This window comes from Chiloscyllium punctatum, chromosome 44 (assembly GCF_047496795.1).
Source record: "Chiloscyllium punctatum isolate Juve2018m chromosome 44, sChiPun1.3, whole genome shotgun sequence".
Taxonomy (NCBI): domain Eukaryota; kingdom Metazoa; phylum Chordata; class Chondrichthyes; order Orectolobiformes; family Hemiscylliidae; genus Chiloscyllium; species Chiloscyllium punctatum.
The window spans coordinates 27,969,930-27,988,887 of NC_092782.1; the positions used below are offsets into that span (position 1 = coordinate 27,969,930).

The 18,958-nt window shown below is 39.9% G+C and overlaps 1 protein-coding gene across 5 annotated transcripts in view; it reads left to right on the plus strand.

The window, feature by feature from the left end:
• The window catches only part of gramd4a (GRAM domain containing 4a), a 156,303-nt gene that overhangs the window by 30,850 nt on the left and 106,495 nt on the right, over positions 1 to 18,958 (plus strand). For 4 of the 5 annotated variants that reach the window (XM_072562558.1, XM_072562557.1, XM_072562555.1 and 1 more), the window contains one exon: positions 953 to 1,163. In XM_072562558.1, coding sequence (XP_072418659.1) covers positions 1,002 to 1,163 — 162 coding nt within the window. In that variant the 5' untranslated portion in view covers positions 953 to 1,001. Of the gene's footprint in view, positions 1 to 952; positions 1,164 to 18,958 lie in introns of those variants that run through there. The other variant, XM_072562562.1, reaches the window with a different exon arrangement.

Below are 18,958 nucleotides of genomic sequence, written 5' to 3' on the forward strand. Positions count from 1 at the left end.
GTTGCTAGTTCAGTTCAAAATTGAAGGAGAAAGTGAGGACTGCAGATGCTGGAGATCAGAGCTGAAAATGTATTGCTGGAAAAGCGCAGCAGGTCAGGCAGCATCCAAGGAACAGGAGAATCGACGTTTCGGGAATCAGCCCTTCTGAAGAAGGGCTGATTCCCGAAACGTCGATTCTCCTGTTCCTTGGATGCTGCCTGACCTGCTGCGCTTTTCCAGCAACACATTTTCAGCAGTTCAAAATTGAAGTCCGCTTAGCAACTGTGTATTATTGGATTATTTGTTCGAAAGTCTATACATGTTAATTATTTTTGGATCTTACAGTTCAGAATATAATGAAACTAGAATGATTTTTAGTTATAGTTACTATTTCAAGGGTGTTGGCCACATAATGGTATGTTTTTGTTAAATTGTTTGTGGGTTTGAAACCTGGTTTGCGATTGATCTTGCCCTGAGCTCACTTTACGTACCTGAATAATTAATCATTTGACTTTTTAAGTGGAAAATATGTGGATATTGTGGCAGTAGTTGTGACCTGTTTTAGCTTTGCAAAAGGGTGATTTCACCACAACTTAAAAAATGAAAATTAGTTAGATTGTATGCCTGTAAATTAGAAATGAATATTTTTCTAATGAGATGGAACAGTTACTGCAAAATGGTTTGGTTTGTGGATGGCTCAAAGTTGACTTTACATAATTATACATTGGTGGGGATATGCATACAGTGGATAATGAGTCCTATGATAGAAAATAAAGCTAAATTTGTTTGAGAATCCACATCAATTGGAATGTTTCAAAATCTTTTTTGGTTCATCTGTAAGTCTGTTAATATCTATGGGGTTTGGCTATTTGTTCATAAGATATGATTTAAGTAGCATGTCCTAGTGGCTTTATGCTTCTTGAATTCACAGGAAAATATTTTTGTAAAGATATTATATTTTCATTTCCTTCAGGAACAACAATCACCATGTTAAAGTGAAGGAAAAGAACTCTGTATTGAACATGCTGAAACGTTTTGACAAAATAAGATTTAGAGGACAGAAGCGAGATGAAATACTTGATCTAGTCGAATCTCCCAATGCATCAGACAATGAATGTGGTGATGAAATTCCAGCGAAATCTGCTCGGTGCTCTATGAGGGATTCTGAAGAGCTAAAGGACCCTGTAAGTATTCATATTTTTAAAAAAAATGACTCAGTGGTTTTTCTCCACTTAAGGTTAATTAATATATAGTTAAAGCACTGGTATACTTAATTTGATTCCAGAGCCTTTCTTGCTAATTTGTCACTCAGCTCTGTTTGATATTTTGTGTTCATTTGTGGCCTGGCTGATTGTGTTGGTGGCGCTGGTTTGGTAATTACAATGTATAATTTTAATGGAATTTTTGAGATTTGGAAGAAGTTGTAAGGAAGGAAGCTATTGTTCAGACTTTGTTGTCTTCAAAGTATTGGATCAGAACATCAGAAAAAAGTTCTAATTTTGTAAATGCTGCAAAATTCTGACAAGGAACACATTTTCAAGAGCTCTTCTACTAGGTTCCCAAGGTAATGGAATTAATGGTTGATAGTAGCAGATAACAATTATTTTACATTAATACATTTATCAGGACAAGGAAAAAACAATTATAACTGTTCAATATATGATTTGTGTAATGTACCAATCAAACGAATTAATCACAATTTATTTAGATGATTTGGAGTTGGGGACCACGTGTAGTGTGTCAAAGTTTGCAGATGACACTCAGGTGAGCGAAATGTGCAGAAGACTGTGAAACTTTGCAAAGGAACATAGATACTTTAAGTGAGTGGGCAAAGGTCTGGCAGATAGAATACACAGTGTTTGTAAATGTTAAGTCATCCATTTTGGTTGGAGTAACAGTAAAAAGGGCTACTATTTGAATGGTAAAAAGTTGCAGCATGCTGCTATGCAGAGGGATCTGGGTGTCCTTGTGCATGAATCACAGAAGGTCGGTCTGCAGGTACAACAGGTAATTAGGAAGGCAAATGAATTTTATCCTTCATTGCTGAAGGGATTGAGTTTAAAAGCAGGGAGGTTATGTTGCAGCTGTATAGGGTGCTGGTGTGGCCACACCTGGAGTACTGCGTGCTGTCCTGGTCTCCTTACTTGAGAAAGGATGTATTGGCACTAGAGGGGATGCAGGGGAGATTCACTTGGTTGAATCCTGAGTTGAGGGGGTTGGCTTATGAGGAGAGACTGAGTAGACTGGGATTATATTCATTGAAATTCAGGAGTGATCTTGGAGAAACATATTAAATTATGAGGGGATTAGATGGTAGAGAGGATGTTTCCACTGGCAGGTGAAACTGGGACAAGAGGGCATAGAGCAAAATTAGAGGGAGCAGATTTAGGAGAGTTGAGAAGGAGTTTCTTCACCCAGAGGGTCGTGAATCTGTAGAATTCCCTGCCCAGTGAAGTAGTTGATGCGACTCCAGTAAATGTTTTTTAAAGCTAAGATAGATTTTTTTTGAACAATGAAGGAATTAAGGGTTACGCTGAGAGGACAGTTAAGTGGAGCTGAGGCCACAAAAAGATCAGCCATGATCTTATTGAAGGGCTAGATGCATACTCCCGCTCCTAGTTCTTATGTTTAAAGAGATTTCTTTGGTTTGTAGTTATTTCTATGAAGTAGCACACTTGCTTCTGAATCATGGATTCTGGGTGTAAGTTGCGCTCCAGAATTTGAACACACAAATCAAAGCTGACATTGCAATGTAATGCTGCAGTGTTGAAGTTACTTGTTTTATATGATGTGTTAAACTGAGTCCCCATCTTTCACCTCAGATGGACATCAAAGAATACGTATTACTCTTTTTAAAAAGGACAGAGACATTATTTCTGCTGTTCTGGCAATGATTATACTTCCATCAACATCACAAAACTAGGTAGAACCATGTAGTATAGAAGAGGCCCTTCAGCCTATCAAATAGTAGTGTGTCAAAGTTTGCAGATGACACTCAGATGAGTGGCAGAGGAAAATATGCAGAAGACTGAAACTTTGCAACTTTGCAGAGGAACATGCTAAAATATACTACGACTTATGCCAGTCCCATTTTACTGTACTAGGCCCATAGCCTTGACTGTTATGATACTTCAAATGCTTTTCCAATAACTTTTTCGGTTGTGAGGTTTCCTGCCTCAACTACCACCCAGGCAGTGCATTCAGGATCCCCACACCCTCCGAGATGAAAAGACTTCCCTCAAAACCTCCTGCCCTCTTATTATTGACCCTTCAACTAAGGGGGTCAGCTGCTTTCTATTCACTTCATCGATTAATCCTCAATTTATACACATCTGTCAGGATACCCCCTCAATCTTCTCTGCTGCAAACAACCTGAACTTATTCAGCCTCTCTTCATAGCTGGCATGCTCCATCCCACGCAACCCCTTCATGAATTTCCTTTGCACCCTGTCCTGTGCAATCATATTCTTCATGTGGTGTGGTGGAACTGCACAGAGCTGTGGCCATATGACCTCCCTGTTCTTATAATCTATGTCATGACTGATAAAGGAAATATCTCATATGCCTTCTTGACCTGTCTTGCCATATTTAGGGGTCTATGTCCAAGCACCCCAAGGTCCCTGTATAACTCTGACCATCCTTTTGAGTATTGTCTTTCATTGAGTACTCCCTTGTCTCATTCCTTCTTCCAAAGTACAACACCTCAGCAAATTCTATTTGCAACTGACCTGCCCATCTAACCAATCTGTTTGTCTTTCTGTAACCTAACACCTTCCTTCTCACTGTTTCCTAACTGGTCTTTGTGTCATCTGCAAACTTAGTTACCACTGTTCCCACATTCTGATCTACGTCATTTACAAATATCACAAGCAGTAAGGGACCAGCACCGGTCCCTATGGTATGTCCAGCACTGATCCCTGCAGTATCACAGGTCTTGCAGAAATCCATATAAACTACATTAACTGGCCTACCCTCATCCAAGTACTTGATCACCTTCTCAAAAAATTCCACCAAATTTGTTAGGTGTGACCTCCCTCTGACAAAGCCATGCTGACTATCCGTGATCAAACCTTGCTTCTCTAAATGGAGATTAATTTTCTCCTTCACTGTTTTCTCCAATAATTTCCCTACCACTCTTGAGCCCCACTAGTCTATGGTTCTTTGGTCTGTCTCATCCACTTTTCTTGTGAAGTGGAACTACATTAGCTGATAATCTGATTACCATCACATTGCTGATTGTGGGAGCTGCCTGAGCAAATTTGCTGCTGACCTTTTCACATTACAGTGGTGTCTACGCATGAAGTAATACTTTCTTTGTCAAGCGACCTGATTGATGTGTTTATGAAGTGCTATTCTCATGCAAGTTTTCAGGACTGTCGTTAAACAATATTCCTAAAGCATGTTTGATTTTTGTAAAGCAGTGTGCTATTTGGATGTTCTATTTGAGTGCATTTCAGAAGTATATATAAAAGCATATGAGATGACCCCTTTTGTCATAAAAATCTTGGTTTTGTGTGTTGGGTAAGAAAGACAAATGCATTATTAGTCATCCTCAATTTTTCAGCCCAGAAATACAGTACCAGCTAAGCAAAGCGTATATGTAATAAACAGATCCAGCAGACAATCATGTCCACTTAGAGCAGACCACGTGTGGCATGCCAAATGATGAACAGAAATGAGTCCTCCAGCAAAAAGAAAAAGGGTGAAGCAGTTTTCAAGCTAAAAGTTATTTGTGTTTGAAAAGTGTGTTGTAGTAAACGAATATGGTGTTGATGAAAGACGAGTTGAGAATAGAAGATGATTATGGAATCCATGCTGGAGATGTCCATGATCAAATGCATTATGAGAACATGTACCAGGAAATGTCCTGATCTTGAGAATCATGCATTGGAATGGGTCCTTAACTTGTCAAAATGGTTACGTCTTCACCAGAATTACATGCGAGTACATTCACTTGACAATCAAAGCAAATTCTGAGTACAGCTGAGACTTCAGACTAGTTGATGTGTTTTATTGAATAGTTCTGCTCTTGCAGCAGAAGATGAAGATTACAGAAAGCCTACCAAGTAAACCTAATGCCAGAATTATGAGTTATTAATTGGTCGTCAGACAACAGGAAGAACGTGAGTGCCCATATGTCACATTGGTATATCAAAATAACTATTTTGTAGAATGGAAAGAATAAAAACAGTTTGAGTGAAAATGACAACAAAGATAAGTCAAGATTCGTGTTATAGCCTGCATGACCAATGGAATGAAAGTAAAGCCTCCAGTAACTTTCAGATGTAAAACCACACTGAACACCAAGTTCTGTGCAATAGCTTATGCACACTCATAACAGCAGTTAGAAGGATTTGGATGCAATTAAGTTATGGATTAATAACGTGGAATAGATGTCCCAGCGGTCTGTATAAAATAATGCAGATTATTAATGTGTAAGACATGCTCAGATCCCATATGGAACTGGGACATTTCTTAAATAGAAGTTTTAAAATCATAAATGTAGAAATATATTGTCTCCAGGGAGCTGTGGAGCCAGATCATTTTAAAGATTTTTAAGGCAGAAGTAGATGGATTAACTGCCAAAAACAGTCAGAGTTTTGGGGTAGTAAATTGAAATCAGGCCACAATCTGTTTAGCCATGATTTTCTTGAATAATGGCCTATTCCTCCTAATTTGTATGTCTACAAAATTGATAAGATCAACAGGAGGTGCCGATGAAGAAATAACATCAACATTGCAGCTTTTTTGGAGGTCGAGCGATGTAATTTGCCCTTTGTGATTTGCTCTTCAACAAGCCATTTGAAGATTATGTTGGTGCTGAATGGAATAGGTGGATGACTGATTGTAAAAGAAACCTGCACAAAAAATGGAAATATGTACACGGTGCCGCTTACATTTTTTTGTGGTTTAATTATCAAATTGAGGGATACTATTAGTGCACAAACTGTCATTAGACAGGTCTTTGAAAAGATGTCAAATGTGGAATTCATTTGGTAGGAAGTTGATTTGTTGTGGAGAATGATTCTGAAAACGAAAGTGCTGAAAAAGATCCATCTAATGAAAGCCAAAGTGACTTTGCATGAATTTTGGATGTTGAAGACAATGAATTGAAAATGCTTTAAACTGGTTAAAGCTGTTGTTGTGCAATTAATTTACAGATTGGTTCAAAGTTTGGTAGAAGATTTGTAGCTCGGGTGCTCGTTGTTGTGGTTCTGTTCACCGAGCTGGGAATTTGTCTTGCAAACATTTCGTCCCCTGTCTAGGTGACATCCTCAGTGCTTGGGAGCCTCCTGTGAAGCGCTTCTGTGCTGTTTCCTCCGGCATTTATAGTGGCTGTCTCTGCCGCTTCCGGTTGTCAGTTCGAGCTGTCCGCTGTAGTGGCCGGTATATTGGGTCCAGGTCGTTGTGTTTGTTGATAGAGTCTGTGGGTGAGTGCCATGCCTCTAGGAATTCCCTGGCTGTTCTCTGTTTGGCTTGCCCTATAATGGTAGTGTTGTCCCAGTCAAATTCATATTGCTTGTCGTCTGTGTGTGTGGCTACTAAGGATAGCTGGTCGTGTCGTTTCGTGGCTAGTTGGTGTTCGTGTATACGGATCGTTAACTGTCTTCCTGTTTGTCCGATGTAGTATTTTCTGCAGTCTTTGCATGAGAGTTTGTACACTACATTAGTTTTGCTCATGTTGGGTATCGGGTCCTTTGTTCTGGTGAGTTGTTGTCTGAGCGTGGCTGTTGGTTTGTGTGCTGTTATGAGTCCTAGTGGTCGCAGTAGTCTGGCTGTCAGTTCAGAAATGCTCCTGATGTATGGTAGTGTGGCTAGTCCTTTGGGTTGCGGCATGTCCTCGTTCCGTTGTCTCTCCCTTAGGCATCTGTTGATGAAATTGCGAGGGTATCCGTTTTTGGCGAATACTTTGTATAGGTGTTCCTCTTCCTCTTTTTGTAGTTCTGGTGTGCTGCCGTGTGTTGTGGCCCTTTTGAATAGTGTCCTGATGCAACTTCGTTTGTGTGTGTTGGGGTGGTTGCTTTCATAGTTTAGGACTTGGTCTGTGTGTGTGGCTTTCCTGTAAACCTTTGTGGTGAATTCTCCGTTCGGTGTTCTCTGTACCATCACGTCTAGGAATGGGAGTTGGTTGTCCTTTTCTTCCTCTCTAGTGAATCGGATTCCTGTGAGTGTGGCGTTGATGATCTGGTGTGTGTTCTCTATTTCTGTGTTTTTAATTATTACAAAGGTGTCATCCACGTATCTGACCCAGAGTTTGGGTTGAAGTTGTGGTCAGACTGTTTGTTTGTTCTAACCTTTGCATTACTGCTTCTGCTATGAGTCCAGAGATGGGTGAGCCCATGGGTGTTCCGTTGATTTGTTCGTATATTTGGTTATTGAATGTGAAGTGTGTTGTGAGGCACAAGTCCAGTAGTTTAAGTATGCCGTCTTTGTTGATAGGTTCAATGTCCTGTTGTCTGTTATGTCTGTCTAGCAAGTTGGCTATTGTTTCTTTGGCTAGTGTTTTGTCGATGGAGGTGAACAGTGCCGTTACATCGAATGAGACCATAGTTTCTTCCTTGTCTATGTGTATATTTCTGATGATGTCCAAGAATTCCTGTGTCGATTGTATAGATTGTCTGGATCTGCTGATCAGGTGTTTCAGTTTCTATTGTAGTTCTTTGGCCATTTTGTGTGATGGTGTCCCTGGTAGTGATACTATGGGTCTGAGTGGGAAGTCTGGTTTGTGCACTTTGGGTAGTCCATAGAATTGGGGGTGTTGTTGCTTTCAGGTTTCATTCTTTGTAGGTCAGACCTGGTTATCTGTCCGTTTGTTTGTAGATTCCTCAGTGTGTTGTTTACCATACATCAAGAGCATTTCTGAACTGACAGCCAGACTACTGCGACCACTCGGACTCATAACAGCACACAAATCAACAGCCACGCTCAGACAACAACTCACCAGAACAAAGGACCCGATACCCAACATGAGCAAAACTAATGTAGTGTACAAACTCTCATGCAAGGACTGCAGAAAACACTATATCGGACAAACAGGAAGACAGTTAACGATCCGTATACACGAACACCAACTAGCCACGAAACGACACGACCAGCTATCCTTAGTAGCCACACACACAGACGACAAGCAACATGAATTTGACTGGGACAACACTACCATTATAGGGCAAGCCAAACAGAGAACAGCCAGGGAATTCCTAGAGGCATGGCACTCATCCACAGATTCAATCAATAAGCACATCGACCTGGACCCAATATACTGACCACTGCAACGGACAGCTCAAACTGACAACCGGAAGTGGCAGAGACAGGCCACTATAAATGCCAGAGGAAACAGCACAGAAGCGCTTCACAGGAGGCTCCCAAGCACTGAGGATGTCACCTAGACAGCGGACGAAACGTTTGCAAGACAAATTCCCAGCTCGGCGAACAGAACCACAACATATCAGATTAGTTTAAAATGTTATATTTTATCCACCTTTCAAAGGGTGATCACCCATGATTCATGTTGTATAATTGGTGAAAGTAAGTTTGTCCCAGTTTTCATAAGGAGTTTTTGAGGCTTCAGAAATCGACTTGTAAACCAGTTTTTAGTATTTATTGACTGGAAAACGCCATGTGATATCCTGAGGATGTGAAACATGCTGTGTACATTTACAATTCTTTGTTTTTTGTACATAAGTATTCAACAAATTTTTTGATAAATATCACAACATTTTCATTGATTAAAAAGGTTCTCAATTTTGTTAAAGAAACTCAGTATATTTTGTTAGGCAGTAACTCTATCCATCAGTTTTCATGTTCTCTCCAGTATCCTCTACCATCCAGATGCTATATTACCCTCCCCACTTCAAATTACTTTCAGATATATACCCTATGAACCTAGTGTTTCTCTGATTTGTCACTATGGGTTCCTTGTTTAAGTATCATTGTTATATTGACTAGCAGACTTGATTCCAGAGTTAGTCAGATCATTTAGATTATTTGTTCAATGGTGTGTTTCTCATAATAGCACGGATAAATCTTTGATTTAGATTGCTTACTTATTTCATCTCTGGATTTTTGGATTTTGTAAATTTCCTGTTGATAAGTGTCATGGAAGGCCATGAACCAAAGTAATAGGTTTGTGTCAACCTGTTCTGGTCATATTTTAGAATATTTGATGAGGTGGAGTCTGGTATCTGGTTGTTACTGGGAACATTTGATTTGACTCTGTCTGAGCATGTGTTTCAAATATCTTCTGTTTACAGAATTGCTAAGTAGAGTTCCAAGATTTAAACTAGCAACTAAAGAGTCAAAGGGGAAATGAGTTTTTTTTTTCACGCAGAAAATTGAGATTTAGAATGCATTATCTGGAATTGTGCAGGAAGTAAATTCTATGAGAAATTTCAAAAGGCAATTTGGAATGTGCTTGAAGCAGACTAATTTGCAATGTTACATAGAGAAATCTGGAGTATGGATCGAAATTAGACAATTCTTTCAAAGAGCCAACATAGGCACCGCAGGATATATGGCATCTTCTGTATTCTGGAAGATACCATTAATGGCTATGAAATGTCTGCATCTTTGTTGCTATTGTGGATATACTGTTTTTTTAAAAATAACTTTTATTGAAGCTTCTGTGTCAGTGCTGTATTAGATTAGATTACTTACAGTGTGGAAACAGGCCCTTCGGCCCAACAAGTCCACACCGACCCACTGAAGCGTAACCCACCCATTCCTATACATTTACCCCTTTACCTAACACTATGGGCAATTTAACGTAAAGATGATTTCAGTTATAATTTTCTCCAAATTTTGTCAATTAGACAGGCAACTCAGCAACAATACTTATTCATAATACCATAATGTACTCCAAGATATCAATTTCCTGACATACCAGATGGGGAGAATGGTGACCTTTCTTATATGTACAAGCTTCCTGCTCTTTTCTCCACCTGTAGTCATCAGCTCATGATTTGCTACCTGCTCATTGTCTTTCTGCCCACGCTATTTAGCTCAAATTGGATTAATATTGGTTGATGAATGGAAAGATCAACTGCAGTAATTGAGTGTGAACTGTGCTCATAGTGATGCTGCTGCTGCTTGCAGGAAAACTTTTTGGCATGCCAGTTATGTACATATGGAAAAAGTTGTTTTATAACTTGTTTCCTTTTCCTTTAATCACTAAATGGAAATCTTTCTGATGGGATGTTGTGTTGCGTTATTTTGGAAAAAACGGTAGGATATCAAATATCTTTTTTCTTCTGGGATTGTGCTGCTTGCTACTTCATTCCCCGCAAATTAAGGTGTGCTCTTTAACATTGTTGAAGTCTCTTTTGGAGGATTGCAGTTCTTTTAATGCAAATTTTAATGCAGTTCTTTTTATTGTGGGTATTTGATCCTGTAAGACACACAACCAGGATGAAAATTATTATGTATTAGTAATAAATTGTTCCAGTACCCACTTCAGAACAAGTACTGCTAAGACAAATGTGTCATGTGGAATTAGGAAGTATTATTGCTTAGAACGTTTTAGCTGTAGCCCTGCAAGTTTAAATCCTATTGTGACTTTGCTCCTCAAAATATCTGCAACCTCCTCCATAATTGCCACTCTCCTGTCTGTGGCTTCCATATAATTTGACTCCTTAACTGGCTGCCTTATTGTGCTGAAGAAGCAAAGTTCAGCTTGCTTCAGAGTTGTAAAGCATTTTCAAAATGCTTTATATATTGCAATAAAAGCATTTTTGGTTGTTTTTGATATGAGCTGAAAAATGTGTTGCTGGAAAAGCACAGCAGGTTAGACAGCATCCAAGGAGCAGGAGAATCGACGTTTCGGGCATGAGCCCTTCTTCAGGAATGTTTTTGATATGAGCCAAGTTTAATTTATACAGTGCTTGATTGAATTCAATAAACTTATTTCTGAGGGAATAAATTGACGGTTAACTCGTGAGTTGACTTTGCAATTGGACAGATGAAATTGATTTTTTGAAATAATATAAATTAAGAGGGTAAGTTGTTGAAGTCTGAGATTTGTTGAACTAGATACATTTTGAAACAAGCAACTTAATAAAATTAAAAAAAACAAATTGCTGGAAAAACTCGGTCTGGTTGTATCTATGGAGAGAAAGCAGATTTTGGGTTCAGTAAGCCTGGAATTAAAGGAATTGAACATATGGGTAAGTGGAGCTGAGTCCATGAAAAAGTTAGCCTTGATCTTATTGAATGGCGGAGCAGGCTCAATGAACCAGATGGCCTACTCCAGGTCCAAATTCTTATGTTCTTCATGTAAATCTCTTCATACACAATAAATGATTTTCTGTAGGTATATGAAGCAACCAGTTTATACCAAGTGATATCCCCCAAATGTCAGAGGTGACTGATTCTGAATAAATTGAGCAACAATTTTTTTTGTCTTGTATAGGCCAAACTTAAACAAAGGTTTCCCTTGAAACTCACACTTCCTGCCAAACAATAATGAAATGCTGATACGCCACCATCCCCTCCACCGAACAATTCAATAATGAATAGTGTGATTCTGTTGTACAATCAAATTTAATCATGTATACTGCAAAGCCAGAAATTGTCTGCTAAGCTCAGAGATGTGAAAGAGGCTTCTTCGGATCATTTTATAATTCATTGCTAAAACTTTGCCACTTGCCTGCAGGTTGCTTCATTTTGCTGAACAGTGCTTCATTACAAAGAAAAAACAAGACTCGTTATGAATAGTTTAAGCACAAAAAAAAGCAGTTGGCTTGTAAAAGCTTGCAACAAAAATTTAAGCATTCTATAGTTTTCACAACATAATTTCCATAAAATCCAAAGAAGTTATTTTTTTCAATGGGTTATTGACTTAAATTAACAGATCCATTGCACTTGATGGCTTTTTATAATTTAGTGTTTTTAGGGCAGAAGAACAAGAATAGCAGGCTTATGGCTACGTTGTTGGCTGCAGGTTCCCACCAAGTTGCATACCACATTGACTTGAAAATATATACTGTTTTTTTTTCCAGTGTTGCCGAGTCAAAATTCTGGCATTTCTGCCAAACCAATACTTTGCATACACCTACTCCATATGGGCTGAAGAAGTTGAGAAAATTTTTCACTCTCAACTTCTTAAGAGTAATTGATTTGGCTCATCGAGTCTGCACTGATTCTTCAAAGAGCACCCACCAGACCCAGTCTCTCCACCCTATCCACACAACCCCATATTTACCATGGCTAACTCATCTAGCCTGTGCATCTTTGGATTATGGAGGGAAGCCAGAGCATCCGATGGAAACTCTCACAGTCACGGAGAATAAACTTAACATAGACAACAAGGTTGGAATCGAACCCAGGTCCCTGACATTGTGAGGCAGCATTGCTAATCTCTGAGCCAGTGTGATGTCATAAATGAAAGATGGACAATAATTGCTGGTTTTACCAGCAACACCTACCACCTCATATGAATGAATAAAATCTGTCTTCTAAGACTGAAACTACCCTTTTTAACTCCAATGAGTTGTACCCTAAACCTGTTGGCACAGAGACCTACAGGTTTACTGGAATTTTAAAGTACAGTAGATGGTTATTTGGCTTATCATGCTACGTTAGCTCTTTTAAAGAGCTACCCAATTTATTCTCTGACTCCATCTTACTTCCCATAGTCCTCAAATACCTTTTTACAAATTTTTATGGAATCTGATCCACCACAGTTTCAAAAATTGATTGTACTTCTCTAATCTTGTCAGCCTTGGTTCTCAACCTTTTTCAGACCACAGCGGGTCAAGTGTATTCAATGCACAAAAACTTTAAAAGTAAGGACTTTTAATACAATCACTATAATTGTATTAATTGCGTGGATAATGGATGTATGATTTTTCAGTTCAACACCAAAACAGGATTTAAGCTAACATAAAGGAATATGAATAAAGATCCACGTGATATCAATGCAGAGAAAACCAGGACTACTGTTACTGCCAGATGCAGAGTTTGATGACCAGTGTTTGATGAATTAGGGAGGTATAATATGTATTGCATTAAAGATATCGACAAATTTCAATGAAGGAATTCTTTTCAGCATCACCTCTTTTAATTAATTTGCCAGTTATTTTGAATTAATAACCTTTAGTTAGGCGTTAGATTACCAAAGAAAAAGCTTTTTCCCTATTCACTATCAGAACTCCTCAATTTTGAAATCCTGTAAGAAGTTTCCAATTAGTTTTGTTGTTAAAAGGTAAATTCAGTTTTCACAATCTCTTCACATAATTGAACTGTTTCGTTTGTGATATCATTCTGGCAAACTTTGATGTCCTGTCTCCAGATCCTTGCTATTCTTCTAAAATGGAGTGCATCAATGTGTATGCCGTTGAAGCAAAGGCCTAGGTACTAATAATTAACATGATTTCCTTTTGTTTTTGTAGTCACTGTCCCAATTTTTATTGATGCACCGCAGAAAGTTTTGTATGCGGATGTATCATGGCTTGGTATGGCAACTGCTCTCTCCAGGACCGTAAGAAACTGCAGAGATGTGAACACAGGCCAGTCCATCATGCAAGCTAATCTTCCATCTGTTGACTCCATCCATACTTGCTGCCTTGGAAAAGCAGCAAACATAATCAAAGACACCTCCTCCCCCCCGCGCCCCACTCTGGTTATGATGTCTTCCAACCTTTTCTATTGGGCAGAAGGTACAAACGCTTAATCACACTTACCAACAGATCAGAGAACAGCTTCTTCCCCACTGTTTGAGTTGTGAATGGAACTGTTGATTTCAAATTTAATCTTGATCATGCACTTTGTGCACCTTCTCTGCAGCCATAACATTATATTCCTTGCTGTTCTGATACCCTTATGCTCCTTGTATGGTATGATCTGCCTGTACTGCATGCAAAACAAAACTTTTCACTGTGCCCTAGTACACATGACTAATAAATCAAATCAAATCAAGAACTTGCTTTCTCTGAATTGTTTTTTTTCCAACTTATCCTTTCACCTTCGACAGTTTTGCAATTTCAAGCCCTTCCTTTCTATAGACTGTCAAACTAGTGCCATTAAGACCATAAGACGTAGCAGCAGAAATTAGGCCATTCACCCCATCAAGTTTGCTCCACCATTCAATCATGGCTGCTAAGTTTCTCAACACCAGTCTTCTGCTTTCTCCCTGGAAAAAGTGAGGACTGCAGATGCTGAAGGTCAGAGCTGAAAATGTATTGCTGGAAAAACGCAGCATCGCCTGGCCTGCCGCGCTTTTCCAGCAACACATTTTCAGTTCTGCTTTCTCCCTGTAAACCTTGATCCCCTTGATATTCAAGAACCTATCTATGTCAGTCTTAAACATACCAATGAGATGGCCTCCCCAGCCTTCTGTGGCAATGAATTCCATAGATTCACCACCCTCGGGCTGAAGTTTCCCTGTACTCTAAGGCTGTGAACTCAAGTCCTAGCCTCTCCTATCAATGGAAACATTTTCCCAACATGTACTCTGTCAAGGCCATTCAGTAATTCTGTATATTTCAATTAGATCCCCCCCCACCATCCTTTTAAACTTCATCGAGTATAGACACAGAGAGCTCAAATGTGCCTTATACGTTTAGACTTTTCATGGGACCGTTCTTATGAACCTCCTTTGAACACCGTCCAGGGCCATTGTACCATTCTTGAGCCAAAAGTGTGCACAATACTCCAAATGTGGTCTGACCAGAGTCTTTTAATGCCTAAGAAGTTTATATTCAAGTCCTCTCAAAATAAATGCCATCATTGCATTTGCTTTCCTAACTCCTGACTCAACCCGCAAGTTTACTTTTCGAGAATCATGGACTAGAACTTCCAAGTCTCTTTGTACTTCAGACTTCTGAATTTTCTCCCCATTTAGAAAATAGTCCATGCCTCTAATCTTCCTGCCAAAGTTCATGATCTCATACTTTCCCACATAATACTCCATTTTGCCACTTCTTTGCCCTCTCTCCTAATGTGTCTGAAACCTTCTGCAGCCTCCCTGCCTCCTCAATGCTAATTGCCCCTCTACCTACCTTTGGTATTCTCAGCAAACATAGCCAGAATGCCCTCAGTTCCTTTATCTAGATTGTTAATGAATAAAGTGAAAAGTTGTGATCCCAACACTGAGCCTTGTGAAACACCACTCGTTGCCAGTAGCCATCTTGAGAAGGATGCTTTTATCCCCTCTCTCTGCTTTCTGCCAGACAGCCCAGTTTCCATCCATGCTAGAACCTTGCCTCTAAAACCATACTCAGTAGTCTTCTTGAAGTCTAGGTAGATAACATCCATTCGCTCTCCTTGGTCTAACCTGCTCATTATTTCCACAAAGAATTCTAGCAGACTTGTCAGGCATGACCTACCCTTGATGAAACCATGCTGACTTTGTCCTATTTTACCATACATATTGAAGTATTCAGAAATCTCATCCTTTAGAATGGATTCTGGGATCTTACCCATGACTGATGTTAGGGTAATCAGTCTGTAATTTTCCATCTTTTGCCTTACTCCCTTTTGAAACAGGGGTGTCACGTTAGCAATTTTTCAGTCCTTTGGGACACTCCCTCATTCTAGCGATTTCTGAAAGATCACCACTAACTCCTCTACTCTCTCTTCAGCTATCTCCCTTAGGACTCTGGGGTGTAGTCCATCTGTCCAGATGATACATCCACCTTCAGGCCATTCTGTTTTTCTAGCACCTTTTCCTTGGTGATGGCCAACATATTCAGCTCTGCCCCCTCACACTCTTGAATTTTTGGTATATTGCTTGTGTCTTCCACTATGAAGACTGATGCGAAGTAATTGTTCAGTTCCTCAGCCATTTCCTTGTTCCCCACTATTATTTCCCCCGTGCCCATCGCCCATTTTTGCCTCATTTTTGTCCTTTATGTGTCTGCAGAAACTCTTACTGTCCTCCTTTATATTACTGGCTAGCTTACCCTCATATTTAATCTCCCTCCTTTCTTTATTTGTCGTCTGTTGGTCTTTGTAAGTTTCCCACTGCCCTTCACCACATTCTATGCTTTCCCCTTTGCTTTTATACTATCCATGATTTCCCTAGTCAGCCATAGTTGTCTCTCCCTCCGTGTATCATGCTTGAATTTCCTCAGGATGAATCTCTGCTGTGTCTCCTGAATTACTCCCAGAAACTCCTGCCATTGCTGTTCCACTGTTTTGTTTTTCTGCTAGGCTCTCCTCCCAGTCAATTCTACTCAGTTCCTCCCTCATGCCTCTGTAGTTGCTTTTATTCAGCTGTGGTACCTTTACCTCTGATTCTGTCTTCTTCCTCTTAAATTGTGGAGTAAATTCAGTCATATTATGATCACTGCCTCTTAAGGGTTTCTTCACCTTAAGCTCCCTTCTCAAGTCTGACTCATTGCACAACACTAAATCCAGTATTGCCTTCGCCCTAGTGGGCTCTGCCACAAGCTGCTCCAAAAAGCTATCTTGTGGACATTCCACTACCAACCTGATTTTCCTCGTCTACCTGCAAATTGAAATTTTCCATGATCACTGTAACTTTGCCTTTCCTAACATCTTTTCGATCATCTTGTGTACCTTGCACCCCAGCTCTTGACTACTGTTTGGAGGCCTGCACATAACTCCAATTATGTTTTTTTTTCACCTTTGCAGTTCCTCAATTCTGCCCACACAGATTCTACATCATCTGATCCTACTTTGTTTCTTACTATTCACTTAATTTCATTTCTTACTCATAAGGCATCCCCACCCCTCTGTCCACCTGCCTGCCTTTTCAATGGGAGTATATCCTTGAATATTCAGTTGCCAATCCTGATCCCCTTGCAGCAATATCTGTGTGATGCCCACCATGTCATGCCTGCCAATTTCTATCTGCACCACAAGTTAATTGACCTTTATTCCTTATACTGCATGTATTAGATATAACAACTTCAATTTGAAATTTATATCATTACTTCATACATTTTTGCACTAAATTGAACCCATAATGTATCCCTCCCTAATTCATCAATCTATGTATTTCTGAAATCTACTGATATTTCTACTTCTATTATCTACTCCGATAATGTTGTCTAATTTTGAACAATTTTCAAACCTTAAATACTCCTTTTGTTTTAGTTATGAGCAGACAAAGTTACCATGACTTCTGTGTAATATTATGCACCTCTTTGGGCTGAAAACTTTGGCAATGTAATTTTTGTTGAGCTTCCTCTGATGAAAGGTCACTTGACCTGAAACATTAACTCTGATTTCTGTCCACAGAAGCTGCCAGATCTGAGCTTTCCAGAAATTTCTATTTTTGTCAACTAAGTCCTCTCTGACTTGAACCATCTGTCTTGGCTATGGTCTGTAATATATAAGATGATGTTCCTCCTGCTCAGGGTCCTCATGCTCTTTTAAGGAAGATTACATCTGCTGTCCTAGTTCAACAACATTTCATGCACCCCACTTCACCTTTGCCTGTGAAGAGCACAGCATTGCTGGAATAATGCAGCACACTGTCTCTGGACTGTTCTGCAAGGACTCCCCTGATCAATCCAAGCAGTGGAAACTCGTAGCCTTGGTTGAGGAACGGTCTGCATTGTATCTGTGCTCCGTTTAGTCAGGAGGCTGCGTAAAAGAGTAAACAACCAGTAAACATCCTTCTAAGGCTTCCAGTGCTTGAAATATAGTAACAGCATGAGAGTTCTCAAAGATATAGGCATAATGGCAGGTCCCAAGGTGCACAAGTGTAGGAACTAGAACCGATGACAACAGATAACTTGACCATTGGATTAGAACTGTTTTCTATTGATGAACCCAGCTGCATTATGATATGGCTCTGTCAGCATGATGCTAGTACTGTCTGTTGTGCCCTAAGCCTGGGGAAGCCAGCTATAATGCCAAATTCCATTGTTTAGATTTGTGCATGGCCCGTCATGTGGGACTGAAAGGATCACGCTCTTCTGCAGTTGCTCGTCGGAAGCCGGCAGTTGCATAAAAGTTCAATGCAGCTGTCACTTTGCCAGCCACTGGGACATGATAGCCACCTACTCTTTCAGATCAAAAGTCCACTCTAGCATTTGGCATAATTCAGTCATTATATCCTCAGCCTGTGCCTACCTTGCTCATCCTTAAGAAATAGCATGGAGAATAAAGAAGCTAGCCCTCTGTGCATCCTGAAGGGCCCTTCAGCTGCATTCTTTTTATGTGGAGGCTGTTTGATATCCTCTGGATGTTCCTCCTGCTCAGGATTTGTCAGTGGATTTGTTCCTCTTCCATTTCTCTGCGTCTTTGATGCATTGCTGCAATAGCAATGATAACCCGTGTTACAGTTGGAATCATCTGTCAAGCTTACGTGGGAAACAGAGGGAACAGATTAGGCTTGATATCACTTGGAGCAGTTAAATTTGCAATACATGTATATGACATGGGCCTTTCAGACATTAAGGGCTACAGAATGACTCCTCTTGGCACTTTTCATTGGAACAAGGTTCGGTGTTATGCACAGTCAGTCACGTGGCAAAGAGTCAGAGTGACAATGCTACATGAGACTTAACCCTTTTCCTCCCAACCATGGATGACATAATTGCATACAAGAGCATCTTGTATTATAATGACTTTATGTTGAGAGGGAATTAGTTCTGTGCCCCTGTGCGCTCAGGGAGACACTCATTAATTGTGTGCTTTGTAGCCTGCAGGTTAGAGACAAAACAACTGCAGATGCTGGAATCCAAAATAGACAGGCAGGAGTCTGGGAGAACACATCAAGCCAGGCAGCATCAGGAGGTGGAGAAGTCAACGTTTCGGGTGTAATCCTTGGCTTGCCTTTTTCTTCCAGCCTTCTACCTGTTTATTGTAGCCTACAGGTGCCTTTTTAAAAGTTGCCTGTGATTACTTCTGTTTCACGACCTGTCTGTATTCAGTTTGCAAACACCAGTGACTTGGTCGATATTGACAGCATTTGCAACCCTCTGCATTGTACCCTGCATGATTATGTAATTGCAAGTATATGATTAATTCAATTGCCTCTTGAAAGGCCCTCTGACCCTCAAGTGAAGCC